A 25,144-nucleotide genomic window follows, 5' to 3' on the forward strand; every position below is an offset into this window, starting at 1 on the left:
GAGAAGGCCATGTAACAAGGTACAATCCAGCTTGAGATCATTCGGTTAGTAACTGTGACTGAGGTCAGGGAACAAAACTCTGGGTATTGTGAATAGTAATACAGAAACAAGGTTAGAGGGGAGAATGCTGACAGCTGGAATGATCTTCGCTTACCGTTCCCAGGGGACAACAGAGAAGGTGAGTGTCATAGAAGAAACAACAAAGAAATCTGAAAGCAGAAGCTGTGCATTTGACACTTGACTCACTCTAGGTCCTGAGGAAAAGGTCTCAGATTTGTGTGTGTGTGTGTATGTGTGGCAGGGGGTGCTATTATATTATCATTGTAAGAAGAGAACATTTTTAGAATTGCAAGGGCCTTTAAGAGCTGCGAGGGCCAAATAGGTAATATGCATTAAAGGATTTTCTTGCAAAATTAATCTCTTAAGCATAACAGACACAGGACTGAGATAAGAACAAAAAATGTAAACATCTGACCCAGGAAATGCAAATAGTTAGGATATGAACTATCATCACTTAGCGAAAGTCTGATGTTTTCAGGTGCAATGCTAGATACTTTGAAAACATTCCCATTTACTCTTCGTTAAAACCTTTAAACCTGAGTCTTATTAGCTCAATTACATGGATGAGGCTCAGAGAGGTTAAGCAAATTGCCCGAGATCTTCTCTTTAAAAACATCTCCTCGCTAAGTAACAAAGTAAAACTTTGTGCAGTAGTTCCCTCAGCTGTTCACTGGAAAGCTCTCCTAGAAACAATAGAAAAATAAGTGGACAGTCTCCTCGAATTTCACAAATTTCTAGCATTTCACGGAGTTTTCAAAAATTCAGCTGGGGAAACCGAACAGCGTTGACTGCATTGAAAGGGCAAGGAGTAGATTTTAAATGTAATCTGTCCCAGGACTTCGCCATAATCTTGGCAACGTTTCTGAGAAAGAAACTAAAGTGAATTATTTTCTTGACGAGATCTCCTCTAACAAGTAAAAAAAAAAAAAAAAAAATGCACTCACTGATGAGTAAACTGAGTCAACTTCTATTGCTTTTTGGTGATCTTTTAAGAATAAATAATAAAAGCCCTTGTTTACTTACCCAAAGGAGCAGTGTCCAGCTCCTTGGAGTAAAAAGTGATATCACTGTCTCAAAACACAATCTAGGTCCCTTAATCCTGCCTCTTTTGATCTCAAAAGGTGGTAACATTCAGTTCGGAGATCACTCATCTGTAAATTGCATCACATTATCTCCGAGTTATTTAAGAAGCATGCTCTGTTTGGTTTCAGGCATTTGAACCTGCTAAAGGCAAGAAGAAGGGTTTGCCACATAGTTCCAAAGGTCTTCCTCTTAACAAAGGCGTCAGAGAAAGCAAAATGATCGAACCCATTGGGAACCAGTACGTCGTAGCCAGACCCGTGTATTCTGCAAATGCTTTCGGGGAGGAACATAAGAAGAAACAGAGACATCACAAGACCTTTCTGGATCATCTCAAAGGGTGTTGTAGGTAAGATATCTTTTAAGGTATTAGTATGAGGAATAAATGAAGCACGTTCTTCTAACTTTCCAAGCTCTCCTTTCTGGCATTAATGCATCACCTTCAGGGTCTTCTTATCTTTGATTTCCCAACCTCCGACTCCCTGCCAGGGCTGGAAAGGCAATCTCTACAATGAACACCATCTCAGCTCTCAACACAATCTCTCCATATCCGAGCACTCAGAAATGAGGGCGAAGGAAAGTTTTCAACTGAAATGTTGTAAAAGTCAAGCTGAGGATGTCATATAAGCTCTACCATGGCTAAAGAAAATAAGCATTTTTCTTAAAAAAAAAAAAAAAATCCCCTGGTAGTGACGGTGGGGGTGGGGCACTCAATATAGGTAAGGAAGCGAGTGTCAATGGGAAAGATGGTGGTTCATTCTTGAATATAGTATCATCTTCACCAATTTTCCACTGCATTTAGGTGCCAAACTTACAACTGGATATGAATTAACTGAGTTGGGGATTTCAATGTTTTCAGCTGTTCCACACAGAAGGCCAAGAAGATTGCCCTGTCTTTGTTCCCCATAGCGTCTTGGTTACCAGCCTACCAGATAAAGGAATGGCTACTCAGTGACATTGTTTCTGGAATCAGCACAGGGCTGGTAGCTGTACTACAAGGTAACTTTTTTTGAGAGGTAATTGATATGTCCTAGAATTCATCCTTTTCATGTACAGAATTCAATGTTCTTTGATATATTCCCAAGGTTGTGCAATGATCACCATTACCTAATTCCAGAACATTTTTACCACCAGCACCATTCCCAAACCCTCCTGTCCAATTAGGAGTCACTTTCCATTATATCCATCCATCTTCCTGGCAATGACTTTCGGTCTCTATTGATTTGCCAATTCTGGGCATTTCATATAAAACAGAATCACAGAAGATGTGGTGCTTTGTGTCTGGTTTCTTCCACTTGGCATCACGTTTTCAAGGTTCATCCATGTTGTAGCATGTGAGGGTAATTTACCTCTTTGCAAGATGGGTAAAATTCTATGGTATGGCCAGACCACACTCTGTTGATCCATTTATCCATTGATGGACATTTGTGTTGTTTTCTGTTTGGGGCTACTAGAAATAATGTTGTCATGAACACTTGCATACAAGTTCTCGTACGAACCTATGTTTCATTTCTCTTGGGTATATACCTAGCAGTGTGACTGCTGTTACATGGTCACCCACTAGCAACATATAAGTGTTCAAATTTCTCCATATCCTTGCAAACAGTTGTTATTATCTGTCTTCTTTATGTTAGCCATCTTCATGAGTCTGAAATTGTGGTTTAGATTTTGATTTCCCTGATGACTAATGATGCTAAACATCTTTTTAGTTGCTACCTGGCAATCTGTATATCTGTGGAGAAATGAATCTTTTGCACATTTTAAAATTATGTTCTTTTTCTTGTTGAGTTGTAAGTGTTCTTTATATATTCTGGATACTAGACCCTTATCCAAGATAAAATTTGCAAATCATTTCTCCCATTCTGTGGGTTGTCATTTCATTTTCTTGATAGTAATCTTTGAAACACACATTTTAAAATTTTGATGGAGGTCAATTTATTTGTTTTTAATTTGGTTGCTTAAACTGTAGATGTCAGTTCTAAGAAACCATTGCCTCATCCAAGATCACAAAGACTTACACCTATGTTTTCTTCTAAGAGTGTTATGGTTTTAGCTCCTGCATTTACATACTCGATCTATTTGAGTTAATAAAGTAACTGATTTTCAAGGTAAAATCTGAAATATTTGAAGACTTCGAGAAGGACTCTTAGGATTCCTTTGCCTGAAATAAGGACCCTGATGCTTCTGTATTTACAGGCTTAGCATTTGCCCTGCTGGTCACTGTCCCCCCAAGCTATGGATTATATGCAGCCTTTTTCCCAGTTCTGGTCTACTTTTTCTTGGGCACTTCAAAACACATATCTGTGGGTAAGTGAATTTGTGGGCTAATGAATGCTCACATGGCTTTTTCTTTATTAACTCCACTTGACACACTCTGTATAGATTCTAGTCCTGCATAATCCAAAAGTCATAGTTTCTTGTAAGAACTGGGACTGGGGAGTGGGGAAGGAGGGGAGAACAGCTGGCAATCTCTTTATCCACCACATTATGGTTGAAAGACACCTATGCTTTAGGGATCCCTATATTGATTATAGTGCATTGTCTGTTAATTAGGTCCATTTCCAGTTCTGAGTATGATGGTGGGAGCCGTCGTTGTGAAATTAACCCCGTCGGAGAGTACAGCTGCTCTAGAAATCTCTAATAGCTCAATGAGCAATGATTCCTCAACAGATGAGTATAAGGTGATGGTGGCTGCCACGGTCACAGTCCTTTCTGGAATCATTCAGGTGAGTGCTTTCTTGTGTAATTGGCCTTCCCCTCCCCGTGCTGCTTGTCCTCACTGGTACACATCTTTCTGTTCTGTCTCCTTCCTGCCCACCCCACCCCCACTCTTCCCTGGGCTTGCATTCCACTGTAAGTGGCCCATAGGAAAGGAGAGGGTCTCCTCACCCCAACCCAAAGCAGAGGAGCAGATCCACATTGCAAAGGTGAATGAACACAGGTCTAGGGAGAAGGAAAAATAGGAAAAGGGAGGCACCAGTGGTGAGAAGTGAAATACCTAATTCAAGTCATGACACTGGTGTCTTTGGAACTTTTTTCTTTCTGATTCCTCAGGGAATGTAATCTAGGTGGAAGGATTTGGGGTTGAGCACTTTGAACTGTCCATCTCAAAGATTTCAGGAAAGCTGAAGAGAATTATGGAGGAGCTAAAGCCTCCCTCCCAAGCCACACCCCCGACTCCATTGCTGGTGAATAGTGAATAGTGAGAATGGCATGGATTCCTCAAGATGTTGGCTGAGTTTCTGATGAGTGATATTATTGGCTAAGACCATTCCTTAAAGAAAGAGAAAGTGAGTTTAAAAAAGGACATTAGTGGTGTGCCCAACTGACAGACAACATGGCCAATTCTTTTCTGAATCTAGTGCCTTTGCATGTTTGCAGCTCCGGCTACACAGAGACACAAATGGAAAGACAACCCCGGGGATCCAAGGGAAGGAGACTGTCCGTGCATGTCACTGCAAAATACTGAGGCTTTGGGGGAATGAACAACTTTGATTCCCCACTAAACCCAAGCACTTCTGAGGTTCTGTACACAGTCATGTACCTCTTAGGAAAGTCAAACAACTTGTCTGAGTGTGTATGAATGGAGGCTCCATGAATGCCATAGCAGCCAGCAAGCCACTTAAAATTACATGGGAGGGGGTACCTGGATGGTTCAGTGGGTTGGGCCTCTGCCTTCCACTCTGGTCATGGTCTCGGGGTCCTGGGATTGAGCCCCACATCAGGCTCTCTGCTCGGTGGGGAGCCTGCTTCACCCTCTCTCTCTGTCTGCCTTTCTGCGTACTTGTGATCTCTCTCTCTCTCTTTCTCTCTCTCTCTCTCTCGGTGTGTGTGTGTGTGTGTGTGTGTGTGTGTGTGTTAAATAAATAAATAAATAGAATCTTTTAAAAAGTTATATGGGAAAAGTTATGAGGGCTGGTGTTGGATAGGATTTCACTATGAAAGGTATATGGGTATGTCTTCTAAAGATACAGTACCTTGAAGGGGGCAGGGAGGAAGGAAGAAGCTTCTTGGGGTGTACGAGACTTACATGCTCCGTGAACACTCTTGTCACACTCTGCCTTGGGAGTTGAATGGGGGAAGGAGGGAGAGGGAGGAACCCGGAACCTGCGGTGTTCTGGGAGGCAAGGACACCTGCTTCTTCATTTACATACAGACGGAACCTTTACATTTTGGATCCTTCCCCCTGCTGGTTCTCTAGTTGCTGAGGTGCACCTGTAAGGCAGACTGCCAAAGGCCTTTGCCCTTCTCTTTCCAGTTGCTTATGGGGGTCCTGCGGGTCGGATTCTTGGTGATCTATTTATCGGAGTCCCTCATCAGTGGCTTCACCACAGCTGCTGCGGTGCACGTCCTGGTTTCTCAGCTCAAGTTCATGCTTCAGCTGACGGTCCCAGCACACACTGATCCATTTTCAATTTTCAAAGTAAGTAGTCCTTTGGCCTTGAAAAATCGAAACACGTGATATTTACTATCCTGTTTCTGGGAGGCTTTCCTTTCATGACTTCCACGTGGGTCTTCCCGACCACTCCCGAGAATCCAACAGGTTGTGAAATTTAGTCACATTCAGAAAAAATTAGGGGCCAAGGGAAGAACACTGAATATTGAACCGCATCTACCATCTAGCTAACGTGAACAACGCAAATCAAGTACCACGTCCCTGAGATTTGACTCTGAAGTATTATTTAAAAGAAAAAAAATCTAAGTTCATTATTAAAGGTTTTAGTATTTTGTTCCATGATTTAAAAATCCCCCCCCAATCTTCTCTTGAAAGAAGTGTACTGAGTGATAGCATTTCTCTATGTCTAAAAAGCAGGTCTTGTTCTTTGAAAATGGAGGTGCTTCAGACACCTGTATGCATCCCGGTTTATAAAGCAAAAGGAAATTAACCAATATGTGACTAGGACAGTGTGCCTGGGGCATAGTGATTCTCAGTTCTCTCTTTTTGTCTTGCTGAATCTCGCTGAAGTTTTGACTGTTGTATCTGTCTTTGCCCAAAATTAGCTCTTAGTTCTGCTGATCTTTTCTATCGTTCTTTTAGTCACGAATTCATGTATTTCCACTCTGATCTTTGTTATCACCTTCCTTTTATGAACTTTGGGCTTATTGGTGCTTCTGTCCAGACGGTCTTCGGAGCTGAGACAGAGTTTGCTCTGTATTGGAACCAGACCTCTCTCACTCCCATCCAGAGCTACTCTAGAAGGGGAATGTCCAAGGAGCAATTTGGGATCTAGTGTGGGCCTGCTTGAGCTCTCCGGATCCCTGGCTATAAAAATTAAAACCATGCTCTGTGCACTATTAGCCAGGAAATGAGTTTCCAAAAGTAACACAGACAGTTAACTATAAAGTGTGAAGGGCTTAAGCTTAAAAAAAAAAAAAAAAAAAAGCATACATGCTAAGAAAACCATCGGGGAGCAGAAGGTATTCCCTGGATGGAGAAATGATGCTGATAATAAAATAATAACCCATAAGACTTAAGAGCAGAAGAGACAAGTTGTAAAAATGTGAAAAGTATCCAGGGAATTTTGACACCAGCCAAAGATATTCCCAGCAAAAAGGCCACAAGCGTCCCTATACTAGCAGAGTGCCCGTGCTATGTTAACTTACTCATTCATGGTTAACTTGAGCAGAATAGAGCATCACTCTTCTACCCATGCCAGTCCTTCTTGCCTCAGTTTTTTTTTTAATCTATCTGGAAATAATCAAATATTGCATCCAAATTATACGTCGGTATAATGCTTGGGAAAGAAATGAATCAAATGAATAAAGAAACAAACAAAAAGTAGAATCAGAACGTATAAATACAGAGAACAAGCTGATGATTGCCAGAGGGACTGGGGGTGGGGGTTTGGGCCAAGTGGGTGAAGGGGAGCCGGGGATTCGGTTGAGTTATAGAATGAATATGTCCCAGGAACAAAGGCACAGCATAGGGAATATAGTAATAGAGATGTCAAATCATTCTATTGTACACCAGAAGCTAGCACTGTGTGTCAGCTGTACTCAAGTTAAAAAAGATCATAAAAAATAAAAATCAAAAGGATTCTTAAAAAGGAAGAAAAAATATAGCACTTGGCTGTTTTTTGCTTTTATAATTTTAGGTACTGAATTCCGTATTCACACAAATAGAGAAGACCAATATCGCAGACCTTGTGACCTCCTTGATTATCCTAGTGATTGTATTTGTGGTTAAAGAAATCAATCAGCGCTACAAAGCCAAACTTCCAGTGCCCATCCCAATTGAACTCATCATGGTAACTGATCACCTTAAGGCTTTCCTTCGTAATTCATTAGTCTCCTGTTTTTATGTTGAGAACCTTCAGGAGGTTTTAGTGGGGTGGATGCCCTCTCTGCCGTTTCTGGGTGTCAAATTTAGTATGGTTTTCTCTTCATTCTGAATAAATGACTTCCTTTGTGATTTGGGGTTCATTCTCTCTGTGGGAGACGAGGGCGGCGCAGAGAACAAGGCCTCAGAGAAGCTTGGCAGACCCATGAGAGCTGCGATTCTTAACCTCTGGTGGCTGAGGAGAATTGTTGCAGAACCTTTTTTAAAAAAGAAGCAAAGCCAGGGCTGGAGATTCTGATCTAAGAAGACTGTGCGTGATCTCTCATAATTCTAACTTGGGCAATTTGCAACTTTGCAGACTGTGATCGCAACAGGTGTGTCCTATGGCTTTGACTTCGAAAACAGGTTTAAGGTGGCTGTGGTTGGGGAGATGAAGAGAGGGTAAGTGTGTCTTTTATGGTGGCCTCTCCAAGCACTGACTAGACAGCAAGCAGTAAGTGGGGAGGACAGTGAGCCAAACGCATTCATCCGGCTCAGAACCCTCCCTACCCCATGGGAGGATGAGGAAGGCGCTCTACTCTCCTTCTAGGAAGGAGCCACAAAGGCTCTGTGGTTCTTAATATCAGAAAGTCTGTCTTTGTGGAAGAACTCACCAACCAGATGAGCAGGGATTCACACACAGGGAAAGTGTAGTGGTCAAAGTAAAAAAAAAAAAAAAAAGGCAAATCAAACCTGCTTCTCCTCCTAAAAAGGAACCAAATGAAACCAGATTTCCTTGCCCATCGATTACTATAAACAATGTGCAGTGTTTTGTTGGAGGTGACTAGAGCCAAGTTCTGATAGTTCAAACGAGACACAGAAGGAATATCCGTAGCCCATTGCTTGAGCGAACTGGATAGGCACACTCTGTCCTTCCTCGTGATCAAATTCAAAACAAGACCAGAGCAACCGTGAATGCTGTGGAAGGATAGGAGGTCCCGTTCATACAAGGACTTTGAAAACGCATTTGATTGCATTGCCCTTATTGGGCTGAGAAGAGAGATCCAGTTTTGTGTTTTCTTCTCTCTGTCCTCTGACCAGAGCATCAATTTCTTCCAATTGGCTTACCAAGGACAGGGTATGTTCCTGTTTAAAACAAAGACAAGACCCCCCCCCTTCTTCCCCACGCTGAAGGAGCATTTGAGAATTCTAGAAATCAGCATTTATATGCATTGTTGACTTTAAAATAACCAATTTTTCAAAAAAGGAAACGCGTGCAAAAAATATTTTTATCACCAGATAGTCATTTGTTACACTTAATGAACCTCAGGCACCATTTTTCATTTAAAAGATTTTTAAGTAAGAATTCGTCTGAAACTGAAAGACTATTTCTGGGATTTCTCTCCACCTGTAACTTGCAAGTGATTACACTTTACTGTAAAGTCTTGGCAGACAGAACTACTGAGACAGATAGACATAGATACGTACATACAAAATTAAAGAGGACCTTGCCAGAAAGGATTTGGGAAATAAAACTTAAACTTGAGATCACTGAGTTATAATCTTTGAGACTCTTCCTAGCAAATAAATCTTGAACGTCAGCAGATCTCTAGTCACAATGTTTGCAGGCAGGGGAAGGAGTAACTCACATTTATTAATCATTACACTCCACAGAGAGGCCATGTAGCCTGGTAGGCAAGCTCACCTGTCCTAGAGGCAGAGTACCTATGATTTACTTCTGAGTTCCTTTTTGATTTGGGGCAAATAACTACACTCTATGCCTCCATGTCCTTGGTTCTAAAAATGGGGCTAAAACTAGTAGCTATTACATTGGATTCTTGTAAGGACTGAGTGTGTTCATATGTGTGACATGCGTGCTTAAGTGTCTGTCCCACAGGGAGTGTGGATCTAAATTAAGGATTTAAGATCCTTAATTTAGGATCTAAATTAAGTACTAGGCTCCTTACATTCTTTTTCCACTCCAAGTTTTTCTGGGTGATGATTGAGTGGGTATTTTTTTTAAAGATTTTATTTATTTGAGGGACACAGTGCCCTCATGTGCAAGAAAGCACAAACAGGGGGAGGGGGCAGAGGGAAAGAGAGAATCAGACTCCCTGCTGAGCAAGGAGCCTGATATGGGGCTCAATCCCAGGACCCTGACATCACGACCTGATCTGAAGGCAGAGGCTTAACTGAGCCACCCAGGCACCCTGAGTGGGCATTTTAAATTTCTGGTGATCACTAATAGAATATAATTGGAAAATAATGACTATTAATTACTACTAATCTGCTGTTAAAAGTACGACACCTTGGAAGTGATTTTGTGAAATCACACACACGGAAAGTGTGTCATCGAGACAGTCAAGGAGACATGGAGGATGTATTCAGATTCCAGAGGGATCCCGATGATAATAGCTAATAACCACTTCACATCTCCTAGTGTGTAAATAATATTCATGGCTATTATTTTATTTGGTACCGCCCCTCACAAAAATTATGATGAAGAGAAAACAAGTGTCATTATTCTCCCTTTACAAAGGAGGAAGCTGGCTCAGGGAGGGGAAGTAGCAGAGCCAGGAAACGAATCCCAGTAAATCTCCATCACACCGCTCTGTCTCTGGTATTTAGAGGCTAGGACAAAAGAATAATAGCAGGCTTCTGGAGACTTCGGTATAAAAAGCAAATTTCAACTGCATTGTCAATTCAGGATATGTTTTTGGAAAAAAAAAAAAATTCCGGACTAACATTCTGATTCATGGCACCTCGTGGTACTTCTTCAAAATTAAGGCTGCAAATATGTGAACACGGTATTCATAAAACACGAACAATGAAGAAAAAGTCAAATGGGTCCAATAAACTTACTTTGAATAAGATTTAGGTCAGAAGCACATGTTGACAGGAAGGTACTGAGCATTTCTGTCAAGGGATGTTGACCCGGAGATACTCGGCCCTTTTATAACACAGTTAGCAAATATCATTTGACTGTTCTAAATCCATGAGGTACAAACTCAGAGAAGGATCTTCTCTGAGTTGAATGTTTCCCTGACACTGCGTGACTATAAATGGTCTTCCCCGTCAGAGCCACGGTTGGCTCCAGCACTCCTGTGGGTCCCAGGGCAGAGTCCAAGGCCCATCTGTTTGCTGAGGGTTTTTCATGGAAGGTATTGTTATTGATGGAGGGAAGACTTTCTTGCTTCGCTTGTCTTTAATTGTGTTTGCTCAAAGACCTTCATCCATGGTAACTACTGGAGGGATTGTGGGTGATGCTTTTCAATCCCATGTAACAATACAAGTGGAATCTAAGACATTTTGCATGAGGCTTATCGGGATATACGTGTACCTTCTAATGCAGCTATATTAGCAAAAATATCAGATGCACCGCTATCGTGGGACTGGGTTTGCATTCTGGTATCAAATTCAGGCAGCTCTGCTTTTCAACAGTAAGATAACAGATTCCAAAGTTTGCAGCGGTGCTCAATGCTTGCTGGTCGCACTCCAAAATGAGACCAAACTCAGCCTTGATGGCATTCCCTCATGGATTTGCCCAACAAATATTGACCACGTGCTGTTCGCCAAGAAGACTGCTGGGTCTTGGTCACAGAATAATGAAGTAGTCACAGTCCCTGCTCTGTGTCTGGGCGAGAGCTGTGGGGGAGGGTGTGGTAAGGAAGGGAGGTATCCAGGGCTGGAGAAGCACAGAGAACGTCCCCTACCCCTGATTTTGGTGGGGAGAGACTTTCTAGAAGGAGGGATGGTGATGAGGAGAAGAGTTCAGGCAGAAGGAAAAGCAAATCAGAAGTTTCCAAGGTGAGAGTACAGATGATGTCTTTTTTTTTTAAGATTTTATTTATTTATTTGACAGAGAGAGATCACAAGTAGGCAGAGAGGCAGGCAGAGAGAGGAGGAAGCAGGCTCCCTGCCAAAGAGAGAGCCCGATGCAGGGCTTGATCCCAGGACCCTGAGATCATGACCTGAGCCGAAGGCAGAGGCTTAACCACTGAGCCACCCAGGTACCCCCCAGATGATGTCTTTGAGAAACAAACAAAAGCATGGTATGGTTGGAGCATCAATTCCGGGAAATGATAGTGATTGAGCAGGAGTGGGGGTCGGGAAAGGATAGATCGGGAAGGAATCAGCTAAGGAATTTGGACTTTTCCTGAGGACAAGTGAGCCATTGAAGGTTGGTGATGCTCAGACTCGCCCCTTTTCCTTTTCAGATTTCAGCCTCCCATCACACCCGACACGCAGATTTTCCAAGAGACCATTGGGGACAGCTTCAGCATTGCCATCGTTGGCTTTGTGGTAGCCTTCTCTGTGGCCAGTGTCTACTCCCTCAAATACGATTATCCGATTGATGGCAATCAGGTAAGTTTATAACCTGGGCTGGGCCTCTTTAGGCAACTTCAAGTAATACTTTGTGGACATCGTACCATCGCAGTGCCATTTCTAAAAAAGATTCCTCTTTGTTCTCCTGCCAGGAGTTAATAGCCTTGGGACTGAGTAACATATTCAGTGGATCATTCAAAGGCTTTGCTGGGAGTACCGCCCTCTCCAGATCAGGGGTTCAGGAGAGCACTGGGGGCAAAACACAGGTAGTTGAGGGTCTTCAATGCAGGGGCCGTCCTGGTGTTGGGACCAACTGGTGACTCCAAGCTGGGGGGGGGGTGGTGTCGATTTTGTAATGACAATCTTTTCATCTTTACAGATCGCTGGGATTCTCTCTGCTATCATCGTGCTGATTGTCATCTTAGCCCTTGGATTTCTTCTGGAACCACTACAAAAGGTAATGCTCATCTCTCTTTGGGTTCTCTCTCTTTCTCAGCTTCGGGTGATGATGAATCAAGGACCCTGGCTCTTCCATTCTGGAAGTGCAAACTAGACAGGAAAATGCGGGAACTGCAAATTCTCGAGTACCCTTCCTGGCCCATAGTCTGGGGCCAAAGTCTTCGGCAGCATTTTATGAATGCTAGGAACGCAAAAGCCCCAGCTCCCTTATCTGCTCCGCTCTCTACATGTTTGTAAGCCCTGAAAATAATTAATGTTTAGACAGAAAGACGGCCAGGTGCTACAGCTTCAGTGTGGATTGATGGAAGTGAAGATTCCCCTAGAGGCTGAGGTCATCAGGGCCTCTATCAAGTTCAGAGAGTGGCGCTACCAGCCGCACAACCTGTTCTCACAGATCCACCCTGCAGTTTCCAGGGTTTGGTCAGACTCCAAGACCAACACTCTCAGGTTGTAGGCTGCGGGGGCCCTCCACACAGACCTCACACCGTCACCCTCTTGCTCCTGGGTCCATCTCTCCTGAACTGTGGTTTTTGAGGGTTTTTGGGTTCATGCTTTGTAAATGGCTGCAACCCCCCAATTAAAGAAGTAACAGTAGACCCTGGAAAACAAAGGATCTGTAGGAAACCAGACAACAGTAAATACCTTGTTTTTTGTGGAGGTGATGTAATTTTGAGGTGCTCCATGGAACATTGGCCCTTAAGTCCCAGAGACCTCCTTCTAATCCAGGTTCTGCCTCTTTTTCTCTGTGTGCTTTTAGGCAAATTACTGAACCTCTCTGAACCTCACATTCTCCATTTGTAAAAATAGGGAGGAAAACAGCACTTGCCTCACAGAGTTGCTGTGAAAACTAAATGAAATAATGCACATTAAGGACTTGCATGGGACAAGCACTTAATAAATGTAGCCATTATTGTTAGTATATTTATTGTATTGTTATTATTCTACAAACATTATATTATACTTCTTACTACAAAGCGCACAGAGATTGGACACAGCCCATAGTGTTTCTTGGTTGATATCTAGGCGTTTTTCCTTGCTGGTTGGTAGCTAGAAAGTGAATCTGGTCCCAGGTTTCTAGACTAACAGTGTGTTCGTCCTAAAGAGCCTCACTGGACAACTCTGTCTTCAAGCCATGCAGAGTACTCACTGCCAAGAATATGTGTTCTCTACAGTCTAGCCTACTGCTTTCCAAAGGAATGGCATCGAAGGAATCACGAAGTCTCCACCAAAGAAATAGAATGTCTATCTCAGTAAAACTAAGTGCACATGCAACCCCCCTATTAGAGAATTCTGCCCTATTGTGCTTCTTCCCAAGGGTACCCTTGGGCTCTACATTGCCCATGTTGACTTGGCCAACCTCAAGAAGTCATGCCAGTTAAAAACCTATTTCTGTCATGAATAAAGCACACCCCAGGACATTGTTCGTGATGTGAGTCAAAGCCCCACTGACAAAGGATCCGTGTGATGAGTTCTACTTAGGCCATTGTATCTGTAGTATCTGTTTGACTGGAATAGCTAGTTTGCTTCTCTTTGTCATGTGAACTATGCAAAATAATCCACAAGAAGAGCTGGTGATAAATGAGTGCTGATTAAGCATCAACAGTTGTCAGCATCTTTTAAAAGATTTATTTATTTATTTGAGAGAGAGAGAGAACACAAGTGGGAGGGACAGTGGGAGATGGAGAAAGAGAACCTCAAGCCACTTCCCGCTGAGCGTGGAGCCCGACACGGGGCTTGATCCCAGGACCCAGATGTCAGGGCCTGAGCAGAAACCAGATGCTTAACCCACTGTGCCACCCAGGTTCCCCTGTTCTTATCATTTTATACCCATTTAATCCTTTACATCAAGTACCATATGGAGACCTGACTCCTGATAAAAATTGTCCCTTTTCCTTTCTGTGGCTTCTCAGTGCTCTGTAATCTTTACTCTTTAAAGGGCTCTCTTGTGTCTGTATTGCAATGAAAAATTTTAAAAATTGTTTCTCCAGGGAATATTGACCAGGTGAGAAAAAAACGCCTGATGGAAAGAGAAGGGGTAATCCTCCTCGGCAGTGGGCACCTGACATGCTCTATCCTCGGGTCCTCCAGCGGAGGGGCACAGCCTACAGTGTCTTGCGTACCCACCTCACCCACCCAGCACAGCAGGGACATCCTATAGTTGCTGCCGTGCATGATCAGAACCAGGACAGGGACACTGGCACCATACTGTCCACAGACCCTACTCAGTTTTCACGATTTGTAACTGGCATTCATTTGCAAACTAACTAGTTCTAGCCAGTTAACCCGTACTTAACTAGCAACTTCCTTTTCATTGCCACACTCAGTCTGGAGTCTGCTTGAGATTCTCTCCCTCTTCCTCTGCCCCTCTCACATGCACATTTCTCTCTCTCAAATAAATAAATGAATGCTTTGTAAAAAAAGAAAAAAAATGGTTGAATGCTGATCATCCTCAAAGGTTTGAATTATGATTCTGGGTGCTGCAAATGCCCCAAGTTTTTTTTTTTTTTTTTAAACAAAGAGCAACCCCTTCTCCCTACCTCCAATAAATAAACACACATTAGACTGTCTCTGATTGGGAAAGTTTTATTTCAAGCATCGGTCTTAAGATCTGCCTGTCTCTGTCCCAAGGTCCAGGCCAGTAAGTGATTTCGTCTACCCCAGAGCCCGGCACTGTCACCATGGTGGGGACAAATGCATCCCTGGGAATAGGTCAGAGTCTCAGGTCTGCTATGTCCTGTGGGGCACTAGACACCAGAAAAGGGGTGTGTTCTGGGCTGGGCTTGGAGGCCCTTTAAAGGACATACTTATCTACAACCTTCACCCTGATGTCTGTATGACTTATTTATCTTCAAGTACATCTGCTGTTTGTGTTTTTTTGCAGTCTGTCCTGGCGGCGTTAGCACTTGGGAACTTGAAAGGAATGCTGATGCAGTTCACAGAGATACGGAGACTCTGGCGGAAGGATAAGTATGATTGTGTGAGTAGAGGTGGTCGGTGGTATTTAAGAGACAGAGAAATCAGAACAATATGCTGATTTCAGACTCCATGCTGAGCAGAGAACCCAACTGGGGCTCCATCTCATGCCCTTGATGTCCGCCTTTGGAGTGGGGACCAAGAATCCAAGGCCGAACTAACCAACAATGCCACCCAGCTGCCCCTTCCTTTGCTATTTTTAAACTGCATACTCTAATAATCCTTCTTTGGGATTTTAATTTAAAAGGACAGGCCACTTGCAAGAAGGAGGTGCTCCATGAAACCCTAGTGAGATATGGTTGCTTTGTTTTTCATTACATCGGATGTTTGTTTCCAAAGAATCTGCAACATCTTTAAATTCTGAACATCTCTTTTGGAAATACCCTATAAAGTCTCCCCCTGCTCTTGACATGCCTTGTGATGAGACACAGAGCCCATAATTTTATCAGGATCAAAGTCTGAGGCATAAAAAGGTTGTTAACATATCCTATGGTACTTAACAAGCATAAAGTAATTAGCTGTACTTGGTTTACTCTTGTTCCTGGTAGATGATTGTTGGGGATTTTAACACCCTTTTGACATGCTGATATCCTTGTGCAGATAGTGGCCATTTATTTTTTTTTTAATTTTTTATTTTTTATAAACATATAATATATTTTTATCCCCAGGGGTATAGGTCTGTGGATAGTGGCCATTTATTAAATCAGCAGGCCACCAGTAAGAAATTGATAGAAGCGCCGTCAGTTACTTTGCTGATTTTAACCAACAGCTGTTGGTTCTACAGTTTTAATTGTGCCATATAGACTCAGTTACTTCCTTAACTGGGTCAGGACAACTCTCGGGGAGCCTGGGTGGCTCAGTTGGCTGAGTGTCTGCCTTTGGCTTGGGTTGTGATCCCAGGGTCCTGGGATCGGGCTCCCTGCTCAGAGGTGAGTCTGCTTCTCCCTCTGCCTGCTGCTCCCTGCTTGTTCCCTCTCTCTCTCAAATAAAGAAATAAAAATCTCTAATTAAAAAAAAAAAGAAATGATCTCTTGAGGCAGGTCACTTGTTCTGCACACTTCCAGCCTCTGCTTTGCCTCTAGACGTTCATGCTTCCTCAAAGCTCTGGACCTAAGACACTGTGGTTGAGTCAGAGTAAATTGTAGTGCGTGTGTTGCCTTCTTTTTACAGCTAATTTGGATCATGACCTTCATCTTTGCCATTGTCCTGGGACTCGGTTTAGGCCTGGCCGCTAGCGTGGCATTTCAGCTTCTGACCATTGTGTTCAGGACCCAATTGTGAGTGTTCGTCGTGCTCTGCCTCCATGCAGACTTGGACCTGCCTGTGGGAGGGGGTCAAACATCACAGTTTCAGGGGAAAGTAGTTTAGTTGACAGGCATGCCCATCTATCAAGACCGGCTGGTCCATTGTTCCTCGTGTGGCTCCCCTCAAGGCCTGAAGGGCCATAGACATGTCCTGACCTCAGAGCTTCAGCCCAGGTCCTACCAGCTATTGATATGTTCCCTGCTTTGTCACCAATTCAGAGAAATCATATGTACTGCTGAGTGTCTTTGCCCAGTGGAAACTGGAAGTCATTATCCTCTGAGCATGTGTCAGGTCTTTGCCATGGTCTTGCCAGACATGGAAATGGGTTCCAGAGAAGACTGTGGAATTCTCCACGTCTAGCAGAGGGTTGTTCCTCTTTACAGGTTGTTGGATTGCTCTCCCATCTAAAAACGGGGCTGGGCTAGAGAACTTCTCAAAGGCCCCCGTCATCCAAAAAGTCCACAAAGACTAGTTAGCATTCTTGATTCTTAACAACCAGTCCAAACATCTTCCTGATTCTTAAATCTCTGCCATATAATGTCACCATTATAATGTCTCAGCCTATGTTGGATGGCATGGTGTGACAGAGAAATAGGCTTTTTGGTGGCTCAGGAGTTCTAGGACATAAGGTGGGGTGGTTAATGTTAATCTCCGTCTGATGGAATATATTTATGTTGAAGTGTTCCTGCCTCCTCTGATTTCGTCATCTTTTCATTCATTTCTCAGGGACCCGTCCATCACAGAGACAGACCGAGTAGTTAGTTGTAGGCAAAACATTGTGCTTCTCCATGCCCTCATCTGTACAACTGGGTGATTGTATCAATTTCACTGAATAACTAGGATATTCTGAACCCAAAGAGCAAAAGCATATGGGAGCACTTTGTAAGCTGGAAGGTGGTAAATGGAAGGCGTTGTTCTAGGATAGGTAAAACAAGGTGTTTGCCCCCCAAGGTGTCCAATGACATGATGATTCCCCAACCTTTTACATTTTGAAAGTGAGCCTGCTCATAGCCTTGATTTGCTAGAAGTTGGTGTTAGCCTTACAGGCCTTACACATGCTCACGAGGGATTCACTTGGTATCGATTTTCCCTACAGTCCAAAATGCAGCACTCTGGCTAATGTTGGAAGGAGCAACATCTACAAGAATAAGAAGGATTACTCGGACGTAAGGAAGATCTGTTTTTTACTTTGACTTGCTAAAAGATATTAATATGAGTCCTGTGGGCCTGTCTCATGTTACTTCTCTGCCTTACAGATGTATGAGCCAGAAGGGGTGAAGATCTTCAGGTGTCCAGCCCCCATCTACTTTGCAAATATTCATTTCTTTAAACAAAAACTTATTGATGCTGTAAGGTTTGAAGTTGTTACTTTTTTTTTTGTTTTTTGGTAATTCCACCATATATCTAGGAATGAAATGTTTGCTCTGTAACCAGAGGGTGACTGATTTCACATATGTTGAAGTTGGATTGTGTTCATGTTTTTCTGTCCCGTGTTCCAGAGCAGGTGAAACTTCTTTATAAGGGGTCTATTAATATGTTAGGAAATAAGGCCCTTTAGGATAAGGTTCAAAGCAGAGTCACCTTTTTTTTTCTTTTAAGATTTTATTTATTTATTTGACTGAGAGAGCGAGAGCACAAGAAGGGAGAGCAGTAGAGGAAGAGGGAGAAGCAGGCTCCCTGCTGAGTATGGGGCTCGATCCCAGGACCCTGGGATCATGACCTGAGCCAAAGGCAGATGCTTAACCACTGAGCCACCCAGGAGCCCCAATTTTTGAATGTTAGTAACAGCACACAGGCTGAGCAGACCAAAGTCGTTGACACAGTGCCATCACTGTTGTTGTTTGAACCACTTCTACGTTTTCTTACACATATTGTTATTATGTGCCCCAATCCCAACCCGTCCCACTTAAAGTTATTAGAATTCTGTTACAGGATATTCAGCAGCATCCTATTCCACACTCTTGTAAGACAGCAATGGATTTTTCAGGTTGGCTTCAACCCGCTACGAATCCTACGCAAGCGCAACAAAGCTTTGAAAAAAATCCGGAAGCTGCAGAAGAAAGGCCTGTTGCAAGTGACACCTGTAAGTTTCTTTCTTTCTTTTTTTAATAGGAAAAATTATATTTTTGTATTTAACCACAAGTGAATTATCATTTCAACACGCACTGATTCCCGGAACCAACAAAACCTTAGTGCAGCGTAGACTGCATATACATCTGACATTTTGTGTGACCCAATTATATGGCATTTTAGCAAAAATCTTGTAGGCCTCCTTTGTTTTTCCTAAGGGCCTCTTAAGTCCAGTGAGGCTTTGATTATCTCCTAGGAATGTTTCTTGACCACATTTCTGGGTATTATAGCTAAAAACATATAAAATGTATTTCAAGGTGTTGGTTCCATTCCTTTAAGTGAAATGCTAGATAAACCACGGGTTTCAGGTGTCGGTGTTGTTTTTTTTTTCAATGGCATCTTTAAGGGTCTCCTTAAAACTTTTGTTTTCCTGGGAAAATGTTGCTTCTCCGAAGGAAAGGGCTTGAGCTGACTTTGACTGTGAGCTTCAGAAACTCACTGGGTATTTTTGACACCGGCAATGTTTCTCTTGGTCAGAGCTATCAAGCGCATTTCTTGTCTTCTCTTGCAGAAAGGGTTCATATGCACCAATGATGGCTTTAAAGATTCTGACGATGAGCTGGACAACAATGAGATAGAAGAGCTGGACCAGCCAATCAACACCAGCGACCTGCCCTTCCAGATAGACTGGAATGCCGATCTTCCTCTCAACATGGTGGTCCCTCAAATCAGCCTGCATAGCCTTATTCTTGACTTTTCAGCGGTGTCATTTCTTGACATTTCTTCAATGAGGGGGCTCAAGACGGTAATTACTTTCTTTCTGAATGAACACAACTGATCAGTGGCCAAAGGTAAAAAGATAGAGTTGAGGAAAGATGGTTCTTTAGGTCAAACACACTTACCCAGAAGCAAATCGTAATTTTAGGATAGTCCACACAGAGAGTGGGAGTGGGTGGGGTGCATTCACTGAGCTCTTTGAAAGAGCATTTCCCAGGAGGCTGGCATATAATTTTGAAGACAACCACACCCGTATTTCTAACATATGCTGAACTTGCCACTGCACAACTATGCCCATACTCCTGTGAAATCCCAGCTCTGTAGGACCTGCAGATCCTGTGGGCACTGTATTGAAGTTGTCCTGAAATACAGAACATTTGGGATGATCTTGGACAAAGGTGGAATAGCAGATCCTTTTGTTTTGTCTTTATCCATTACAAACTGACCAATTTCCACTTTGCTATCCGAAACCTCTCCCTCCCCCCCATCACTCCCACCCCCCCCAAAAAAGGAGCTATATGAAAGAATCGATGTCACATGTGATTTAAAAATAGGACTAAAAGCTTCAGGTTGTACTCTGTTTTCTTTCCATGGTTCTGTGAGCATTTCTAAAATAAACTGGTTTCCAACAGAGATACAGAGAGAGACTAAAGAAAATTTAAGACATTCCACATTTACCCCTCTTTTTCTGGGGTTTTCACAGACATCTGCCTACATAAGAACTGAGCTAAGATAAGGTCTATTAAATATGGGTGAACTGAATATAAAATTAGAAAACTGAATTGATTTTGTTTCCCTCAGACTTTAAAAAAAAATCTTAATATCACAGAACTCTCAAAACTGCTTGCTTTTTCTTTCAGTTGTTTGAGCTTTGGAGAAAACACACACACACACACACACATACATAACACACACACACACAATTTGTTTCTGGTCCCAACAGTATAGCACAAAGGACAGGGACTCTGCCTTATGTTTCTTTAAAGCCCTTATTCTTGGTTCAGTGCCTTGTAGAGATTCGGTGTTTACTGATGATTGACAGTGATTTTAATGATCATCTAAAATGATCAACAGTAACTCTTCTTATCTTATATAACCTCACTCACATCACCACTGGTATTCATTCTTAGCCTAGGACCTGGAAAACAAATCAAGATTCACTGGTGTTACTACATCCAGTCACTGTGGACAGGAATAATAAACAGGTTACAAGCCATAGGGTTTTGGGTTTTTCTACTTCTGTGCAGCGAGAAAACTCTGATCAAGGTCATCCCATAAAGGAAGTGGTTTTCTGATTAAATCAGAGCCCATCCTGTGAGTGGAAACAGAAGATTTCTCCATCATACTTCCCACAGGAATGATCATTTTTAACTTCTTTCTGAAGAGAAGAGTTCTTTCCTTTGGATTTATTTCCTTCCATCACAGAGCCTTGTTGTTAATTTTAGTTTCTCTTTATACGATTATCTCTTTTCAAAATGTAAAAGGTTCTCTAAGCAACACAATATCCATAAGTCATAATTATGATCATTTTATGTTTCTGACAAGTAAAACTGTTTCCTAAGGAAGATCTACTTCCTTTTTAACAGATTCTGCAAGAATTTATCAGGATCAATGTAGATGTGTATATTGTTGGAAGTGATGGTAAGTTGTTTTTATGTTCTGACAATCACTTCAGGCTCATGGCCAACTCTCAGTGTAGACGGCCTCTCCAAAGTATAGGTCTTGTTTATGATCTATTAATTATAACAATTTATATTAATATATACTAGTATATTAATATAGTAATTATATTATATATGACTTTATATGTATTCCCTTTATTAGGAAAATGGACTATAGTAAGTAACTGGTAGATAATAGGTCCAACAATCCAGAACCAGAGCATATCACTGGTCTATGAGCATATGTCCTATTTTGGCAGAATCCCAATTTTGTATAAGCCATACTTGCTGCTCTAATCATTAGCCAAGGGAGATTAATTCACTAGGATTTTGCCTAAAGGAAAATGGGTTGATTTTCTTCTGAGAAGTACTAAAAGTTTTCCTCATTGGAATATTTTCCTTCTTATTAGGGCAATAAATGTTTTCTTTTATTAGAAAGGTATCCTTTTGTTCCAGAACACACCATACTAATAGTACACTGGTATCGTACCATTGCGATCGCCAAACACCTTACCAAATAGCAATAAACTGCATGTTTGCGAACGGAAATTCAAATCTCCAGTCTCAAGAAGAGACCTGTGGCCGAACAATTACTTCTTCCTGTTATTCTTTCTTTCCCACCCTTCAGACGATTTCATTGAGAAGCTTGTACAGTGTGAATTTTTTGACGATGAAGTCAAGGACTCAATCTTCTTCTTAACAATCCATGATGCTGTCTTGCACATTTGGATGACAAAGGACTACAATGCTTCCAAGTTTAATGCCAGTCAGGTATCAGCTCTTTGGTGACTTTCACATTTATATAAAAACCATCTGTACTTCAATTCCCCTTTCTTTTTCAACATTTTTTTAAATGTTCCCAACCCATGATTCTATTCTGGTTTTCTCAGGAAAAAGAAATGAAATTTGATTTTACCATAAATACAAATGGAGGATTACGTAATCGGGAATGTCAGGTAAGATTCTTCAACAAGGTTAGCTGTATCTAGCCATCACAACAACAACAAAAAAGACTGAAAAGAAGTGAGGCCTCTTCCAGCAGGCTACAGAAAGTCCAGCCCTTGTTTGAGCCACTGGGCCTCTTCCCTAGAAAACAGAAGGAATACCAGTGTTCATGGGACTTTGGGAGAAAAGAAACCTAGACCAGTACAAAAAAAAAGATAGAAAATAGTGATACTAGGTCTCTATTAATGCAATATTGAGCATACAGAGAGAGAGATCTTTATGTTTTCAAAGTACTTACAACCAAGATGTTATTCTACTCTTATAACAATCCAGGAGGCAGAGAAAGTTTGGCTATTTCCACTTACAGATGAATTAGTGATGGCGCTGAGAAGCTCATACTCACTTCCTACTTCCCAGGTGCATGGGGAAGTCCCCACGACAGAGCCTGGGCCAGCAGTGAAAGTGAAGTAAAGCTCCTCTCCTTTCTTACTAGAAGGTGTCAAGTTCATTTAACTGGGTAGTTCTATTTCATCTTAGAACATTCATTTCTAGAATATTCAGTCCTTTAAGGGAAGGTCTCCAGTCTGGGAAAAGCAGAATCACAAATCAAATTAGGTATCTGCTACAGGTCAGGTACATGGCAGGTGTGTCACATTCATTATCTCATCCTTACAACAATATGTGAAGAAAACATCATTTCATAAATGAGGAAATTAGGGAGGGCTCAGAGAGCTTAACTAATTTTCCTAAGGTCACACACCATCCAAAGTGACAGCAACAGGATTTGAAGCAAGATCTGTCTGATGCCAAGCCCTGGGCTCTATTCTCTGTGGTACACTGGTTCTATCCTTTGGTGAAAGACTCATGGAATTAGGGATCCTGAGAAAGAATCTAAAGATTGCTATCAAGTATGAGAAGTGGCTGATGGTATTTCTCTTATTTGAGAAAAGGTTTAAGAAGAAACCAAAAAAACCAAAAAAAAAAAAGGAATTTAAATTAGAAATGAAGATGTATCTAGAATAAGATAACCCTAAGTCCTTGTTAAAATTTATGCCAAATAGGAAGAGTTCAATGAAAAAGCCATTCCAGAAGTTAGGCCCGAATGAGAGCACATTTGCAGAAAGCACCAGTCATGTTTCCAGCCAGCCATATTTTCCAGGGCTGGATTCTAGAGAAATCCACATGGGTCACCTTGCCTGAGCCCCCTCTAAGTAGAGTCTTTCAAGAAATCCTCTCCCCAGTAGTTGGATTCAGAACTATCACCAAGTTGGAAAGGATAAAGTGTAGAAACAGAACATATACCTAACGAGCCAAATCAAAGCTTCAGAACCAACCACCTAACAGAATGTAGTCGGGACCATCCTGTATCTGTCTCCACATATTAAAACAACAACAACAAAAATTTAACATGACTCCTCCCTACATTATTTAGAGAAAGACAAATCAGGCAACCAGCGGTGACCCACACATGGAAGCTGAATGTGCCCGGCCAGCACACAGAGCCCTTGGAGCTTGTGTGGCCACTGACACAGTTGTGAAGGGAGGTATTGCTACAACTGTTGTACTGTCATTTTGATTAAGTTAAATTAGGCCTTTGAAAGGTACACTTACATCACAACATGGTATCATATGGGTCTCTGTTAACCAAGTAGCAGTGGAAGGTATGTGATCATTAAAATTCAAGACAAAAAATTTGTGGTTAACTCTGGTAAATTCTAGGTCTTCATTTTAGCAAGATGGACCACATTTGCTGTAAGATCAGATTATTGAAAGGGACACATCTTCTAAGACCAGAACTTTTAAGAACCAGAACTTTCTATCTTTTTCCAGGTACCAGTTGAAACAAAATTCTAACCAAAATATAATTCAGATGGATCCTCACCTGTAATATAAAGAACAACTTTATACCCAGGAAGTTATTGATAAGTTCATACATTGTATGAAGAACACTTTTACTTGATGGAATTATGTTTCAAACTTTGGAACGAAATTGTTCTAGCATGGTACATTTTTCACATGTGTAGTATACAATTATGTAAATACTCTTAATTTTATGTCTTATAGGTTTATCAGAAGAAGAAAATGTTTTGTTTATATGTATTTTTATAGCACTGACAGATTCCCATCTAGGTCATGACCTTCATGCATAGGTTTTGCAGTGTATTTACAACACTGCTTTGACTCTTGTAATTTATAGTTCAAATGAATCTATTTCCATTTTTAAAAATTCCATTGTACAGTAGATATGTCTTGTTTTGTTAAATTTGTTAGCTTTCAGAAATATGCCTGCTGTGGGTCCCCTCTGTAATGGCCTGGCCAGAAACCTGACACACGAGAATCATCTGAAACCTTGCAATGACACTTAACTTTGCCCAGAGTTCATGATTATCACTATAGCTTTTTAACACACCCAGCCACCTCCTACCCTGATCTAAACACAATCCTTCCAACGCCATTATCTGTAACTGTAACTAGCTTTTAAGGCAAGTCCTTTCCTTCCACCTCTTAGTATGAGAATTGGATAAGCTAATGAAGATAGAAAATGAAAAAGAAGGTGGAAAGCAGAGAAAACATGACAGGTAACCAGCTCTTCCTGGTCTTAGAGGAAAGCGAAGATAGTAGGACAAAGTCTGACTCTTCACTGCTGGTAATTTGGAACCCACAGGGCAGAGTGTCAGCTCTAGAGCTCAATTTAGCTGGAGGATGAGATTCTACACACACGCTTCTCTTTTTTGCTGGCATTGTTCTTGATATAAAGTTGTACTTATTTTATGTAAAAGATAAATTTGTAACTTTGTAAAAAATAACTTTGTCAATGAGAAAAGTCTCAATCCTTTTAAATCTCACCTCTAAAGCTTTACTATCAAAGTACCCTTCTATCATCTATTAGTGTCTTTACTGAGTCTATTAGACTTAAAGTCAATGACAGTAAGGTAAAACAAAGGTTTATTTACATAGCTACTCTTAAAAATTAGAATATAAGCACTCTTTGAAGGAACAGCTCTTAAATTTCTGAATCATAGATACCTTACAGATCTTCATCCACCCCCACGGACTTTAGGGGACACACACACACACACACACTTTATATAGGATTTATATACCATGCCTTTAACCCCATGAATGTCGAGTTAAGACCTCTTTGTAGAGGTCAGGGAGTGGAAATTGAGATCATAGGCCTGTTTTACTGATCATTTGGCTTGGGAATGGAGCAAAAGCCTGACGTAGG

At 41.7% G+C, this 25,144-nt stretch overlaps 1 protein-coding gene across 1 annotated transcript; it reads left to right on the forward strand.

Annotated features, from left to right (window-relative positions):
- The first annotated feature begins 1,358 nt into the window (after positions 1-1,358).
- On the forward strand, positions 1,359-23,769 carry SLC26A3 (solute carrier family 26 member 3). The gene is made up of 20 exons (XM_044244517.1): positions 1,359-1,489; positions 2,000-2,139; positions 3,337-3,447; positions 3,694-3,866; positions 5,399-5,563; positions 7,236-7,388; positions 7,779-7,861; positions 11,617-11,764; positions 11,878-11,991; positions 12,105-12,182; positions 15,066-15,161; positions 16,328-16,434; positions 17,559-17,628; positions 17,719-17,811; positions 18,450-18,545; positions 19,104-19,337; positions 20,896-20,950; positions 21,599-21,741; positions 21,861-21,926; positions 23,746-23,769. Exons 1-20 carry the CDS (start codon positions 1,359-1,361, stop codon positions 23,767-23,769), a joined length of 2,280 nt encoding a protein of 759 aa, XP_044100452.1.
- Positions 23,770-25,144: the final 1,375 nt, after the last annotated feature.

This window comes from Neovison vison, chromosome 4 (assembly GCF_020171115.1).
Source record: "Neovison vison isolate M4711 chromosome 4, ASM_NN_V1, whole genome shotgun sequence".
Lineage (NCBI taxonomy): Eukaryota > Metazoa > Chordata > Mammalia > Carnivora > Mustelidae > Neogale > Neogale vison.